This window comes from Nicotiana tabacum, chromosome 14 (genome assembly GCF_000715075.1).
Source record: "Nicotiana tabacum cultivar K326 chromosome 14, ASM71507v2, whole genome shotgun sequence".
Lineage (NCBI taxonomy): Eukaryota > Viridiplantae > Streptophyta > Magnoliopsida > Solanales > Solanaceae > Nicotiana > Nicotiana tabacum.
This window is the reverse complement of record NC_134093.1, coordinates 104,336,795-104,341,979: the sequence shown is the minus strand read 5'-3', so window position 1 is coordinate 104,341,979 and position 5,185 is coordinate 104,336,795. Positions and strand designations below refer to the sequence as shown.

At 42.8% G+C, this 5,185-nt stretch overlaps 1 protein-coding gene across 1 annotated transcript; it reads right to left on the bottom strand.

Annotated features, from left to right (window-relative positions):
- Nucleotides 1-2,881: 2,881 nt before the first annotated feature.
- On the bottom strand, nucleotides 2,882-3,658 carry LOC142169074 (uncharacterized). Its single transcript, XM_075230276.1, has one exon. It carries the CDS (start codon nucleotides 3,656-3,658, stop codon nucleotides 2,882-2,884), a length of 777 nt encoding a protein of 258 aa, XP_075086377.1.
- Between the last annotated feature and the right edge of the window lie 1,527 nt (nucleotides 3,659-5,185).

Genomic DNA, 5,185 nt, shown 5'->3' with positions numbered 1-5,185 from the left:
CTTCTCGTGGGGCTTCAGCTGACGTGAAGCATATGCAATAACTCGCCCTTCCTGCATCAACACACAACCCAAGTCAACGAGTGAAGTGTCACAATACACTGTATACATCCCCGAACCGGAAAGAAACACTAACACTGGTGTTATAGTCAATGTTGTCTTGAGCTTCTGAAAGCTCGCCTCACAATCATCGGACCATCGGAACGGAGCACCTTTCTAGGTTAATTTGGTCAAAGGTGCTGCAATAGATGAAAAACCTTCCACGAACCGACGATAATAACCTGTTAATCCTAGGAAAATCATGATCTCAGTCACCGAAGTGGGACGATGCCAATTCTAAACTGCCTCAATCTTTTCGGGATCAACTTTAATACCCTTGCCCGATACAATATGCCCCAAAAATGCTACAGACTCTAGCCATAATTCACATTTGGAGAACTTAGCATATAGCTTTTGTTCCCGCAATGTCTGAAGCACTACTCTCATATGCTGCTCGTGCTCCTCCTTACTGCGCGAGTAGATCAAAATTTCATCAACGAAGAGAATGACAAACGAATCAATATATGGCCTGAATACCATGTTCATCAGATCCATAAACGCTAACGGGGCGTTAGTTAAACTGAAGGACATTACCAAAAACTCATAATGACCATATCTAGTTCGAAAAGCAGTCTTCGAAATATCCGAATCCCGAATCTTCAATTGATGGTACCCCGACCTCAAGTCGATCTTAGAGAACACCCTAGCACCCTGCAACTAGTCAAATAGATCATCAATATGCGGCAACGAGTACTTATTCTTAATAGTGACTTTGTTCAATTGGCGATAATCAATACACATTCGCATAGTACCATCCTTCTTCTTCACAAATAATACTAGTATACCCCAAGGCGATACACTCGGTCTGACGAACCCTTTGGCTAATAACTCCTCAAGTTGTTCTTTCAATTCTTTCGGAGCCATGTGATACGGTGGGATAGATATAGGTTGGGTATCTGGAGCCAAGTCAATACAGAAATCAATATCACGATCAGGTGGCATACCTGGAAGATCTGAAGGAAATACATCGGAGAATACAAAGAATACATGATTAAACAAAGAATACAATTTACACAAGTAATTCATGATTTGAGTCCTAAACTACTCGGACTTTTAGTATAAATAGTAGCTATGCACGGACTCTCATCACCCCGTGCATACGTAGCCCCCGCAATTAGCACAATTATTTAATTTAATCACCTATGGGGTAAATTCTCCCTCACAAGATTAGACAAGAGACTTACCTCGTCTTGCTCCAATTTAATCTACTAGTAGACCCTTTCCTCGATTATCCAACTCTGTCTGGCTCGAATCTAGCCAAATTTAATTCGATACAATCACTAAAAATTATAGGAATCAATTCCATAAGAAAATACTATATTTTTCAATAAAAATCCGAAATTAACTCAAAAATAGTCCGTGGGGCCCACATCTCGGAATCTGACGAAAGTTACGAAATATGAACGCCCACTTAATCATGAGTCTATCCATTCTAAAATTACTAAATTCCGATAACAATTCGGCCCTCGAATCCTCAAATCTATCCAAGAGGGTTTTCAAACGTTTCCAACTTAATTCACCAATTAAATGATAAAAAAAGTGATGGATTCGGGTAATTTAACCAATATTGAGTTAAGAACACTTACCCCATTGTTTTCTCTGAAAATATCCCAAAAATCGCCTAAATCCGAGCCCTAAATCATTAAAAATGGAAAATGGGATTTCAGAACTTAAACTCTCTGCCTAGTGATTTCTTCTACGCGATCGCGTAGCATAAGTTTTCACTGCCTAGAAAATAACCCTACACGATCGCAAACTATCCCACACGATCGCGAAGTTCAAACCTACAGGCCCACGCGATCGCAAACTATTTCACGTGATCGCGAAGCACAAATGCGTGGCCTTCCCTTCTACTTCACTTTCCCCCATGCGATTGCAAACAATGTCACGCGATCGCGATGCACAGATTGGCCCAACCTACGCGATCGCGTACTTGCCCATGCGATCGCATAGAACAAATTTTTATGTTGCCTAATTAAGCCTGCGCAATCGCAACCCCATTCATGAGATCGCGTAGAACAAATTCACCTCTGCCCAAATTACCCTACGCGATCGCAAACAGACTTACGCGATCGCGTATAAGGAAATCAAAAGAAAATTCCAGCAGTTATCGGCAATCTCCAAAAAGCCAGAATGATCCTTTATCCATCCGAAACTCACCCGAGCCCCTCGGGACCTCAACCAATTATATCAACAAGTCCTAAAATATCATACGAACTTAGTCGAACCCTCAAATCACACCAAACAACGCTAAAACCATGAATCATCATCCAATTCAAGCTTAATGAACCTTAAGATTTTCAACTTCTACATTCGGTACTGAAACCTATCAAATCAAGTCTGATTGACCTCAAATTTTGCACACAAGTCATAAATGATATGACAGGGCTATGGAAATTTTTGGAACTGGATTCCCACCCCGATATAAAAAAGTCAATTCCCCGGACAAACTTCCAAACTTAAATTCCTATTTTAGCCATTTGAGGCCTATTTTAACTACGGACTTCCAAATAAAATTTCGAACACGCTCCTAAGTCCAAAATCACCATACAAAGCTATTGGAACCGTCAAATCCCGATTCTGGGGTTGTTTTCTCAAAAATATTAACCGAAGTCAAACTTAGCATTCTAAGGCCAACTTAAGAAACCAAGTGTTCCGATTTCAACCAGAACACTACCAAATCCCGAACCAACCATCCCCGCAAGTAATAATTTATTATAAGTACATATAGGGAGTTTTATTTAGGGGAATGGGGTTCTAAAAGTCAAAATGACCGGTTGGGTCATTACATTCTCCACCTCTTAAATTCCTCATACAGCCGCCCAATCGCAACCGTCTTTGCCTCTGTGACCGCTACTTTCGCCTCCCTCCTAGCTTTCTTATATCTTTCTCTGTTCTCTCTCCTCCGCTCCTCGTTGGTGCTCTCCACTAACTTAAGGTAAGCCTCTTTCTTCACTTTCACTTTACTCTGGATCATGTCATTCCACCACCAGTCGCATCGGTGCCCACCTGAGTATCCCTTCGAGACCCCTAACACTTCTCTCGCCGCCTCCCTTATACAATCCGCCATCGTTGCCCACATACCATTAGCATCTCCACCACTCTTCAACGCTCTCATTGTCGCCAACTTACCCTCCAAATCCAGCGCAGTATCCTTAATCAAGGACCCCCACCTGATCCTCGGTTGACCCCATACAAACTTCTTCTTCCTCTTTATCAAGATTCTGATGTCCATCACCAAGGGTCTATGCTGTGTTGTGAGGTTCTCTCTCGGGATCACCTTACAATCCTCGCACAACCCCTTATCACACCTCCTGAGGAGAAGATAATCAATCTGAGTCTTAGCCACCATACTCCGGAAAGTAATCAAATGCTCATCCTTTTTCGGAAAAATAGAGTTCACAATCACCAACTCAAAAGCTCTAGCGAAATCCAACAGTAAAGTGCCTTCTCCGTTCCTAACCCCAAAGCCGAAGCCGCCATGCACCTCACCATAGCCACCAGCAGACCACCCTATATGCCCATTGAAATCCCCTCCTATAAATAACTTATCTGTAGGCATAGTACCTCATACCACCTCATCCAACGCTTCCTAAAAGCGCATTTTAACCTCCTTGTCCAAGCCCACTTGCGACGCGTAAGCGCTAATGACATTAAGAGTGCTCCCTCCAACTACTAACTTAATCTATCACTCACACCCCTAACCTCTACCACTGACTTTCTAAGCTCCCTACCCACCAAAATACCCACTTCATTCTTGCCCTTCACGCCTACGGAGTACCACAACTTATACCTGTCGGCATTTCTCGCCTTCGATCCTACCCACCTAGTCTCCTGAACACAAGCTATATTGACCATTCTTTTCTGGAGAATCTTCGCCAGCTCTATTGACTTACCCGTCAATGTCCCTATATTCCACGATCCAATTCTCAACCTATAGGCACCCTTGTTCCACTTACCCCCTATGGGCCCCGTCCCACCCCCTAACCCTTACCCTAATCCCCACCCCGCCACCCGCCCTCCCCGAGGACATGACCCTACATTGCCATTACAAACCACAACCACTATACCTACGGAAGTCTATGAAAATAATGGGAATATAGGTCCACTACTAAATTGACTAAACTAATTACGTACTACTATGGCAATAAATCAATTAACACATGAGAGAGAGAAACATCAGTCAAGAGGTACCAATTCACGCAAATATAACCTGGACTTTCGACTTGGTATACTCCCGACGATGTAGAAGCTGATGTTTTGTCCTTGTTTCTTCCAACCTACCTGCTTTGCTGCTTTTGCGTGTGCGCCTTCCTCCCATCACCAAACAGACACAAAAATGGTACCTGCAGCACTCACAACACACCACAGGAATAAGAAAAATAGATGATAGTAGGGTTGTCACCCTCACCACAGTGGTACACGAATCTGGTGGTGGCCCAATTGAACTTAGAGCATAGACACAGTAGACGGATAAAGGTATAAAGAAGAGAAGATAGACGGAACAACGTCAGCATGGGTGGTCACTGGACTGCTTGTCGTTCGTCGAAAGTCTGTTGTTAGGTTAAGAAGGGGGGAGAAGAGGAAAGGGGACTAAAGAGAAGGGGTGGAGAGTGAGAATAGAGGGGGATGAGAGAGAGAAGGGTGGTGTGGGTCAAGGGGAGTGGGGGGTCTTACCTAGACTGCCCGTCACGCCAGAGTCGGCGCTGAAGTAACGCTCGTAAATAGTGAATTTCTTCGTTGAAAGAAAAGGAAGAGGAAGAGAGAGGAGAGCGTCTGTAGCTTAAAATTAAATCTGAATACCCTAGATAATACAACATAGAAGAATATTTACTAGAATATTCATTAGTGAATATAAATCCTTAAACTAGTCATTACTGCTGAACCCGGAGGATTAAAAAAAACTTCGTTCATAACGATTTTTGGTACATATTGCTATAATGTGATACCTTCTGGGCTTAAAAATACCTTAGCCATTTATCAGAGGCTTGTAAACGAAATGTTTGAAAAGAAAATAGGGAAAATGATGGAGGTTTATATAGATGATATGCTGGTTAAGTCTTTGAACGCAGGTGATCATCTGAAACAC

Coding starts and splice junctions, on each gene's coding strand:
- LOC142169074 (XM_075230276.1), bottom strand. CDS start 3,658: ATGCCTACAGATAAGTTATTTATAGGAGGGGATTTCAATGGGCATATA.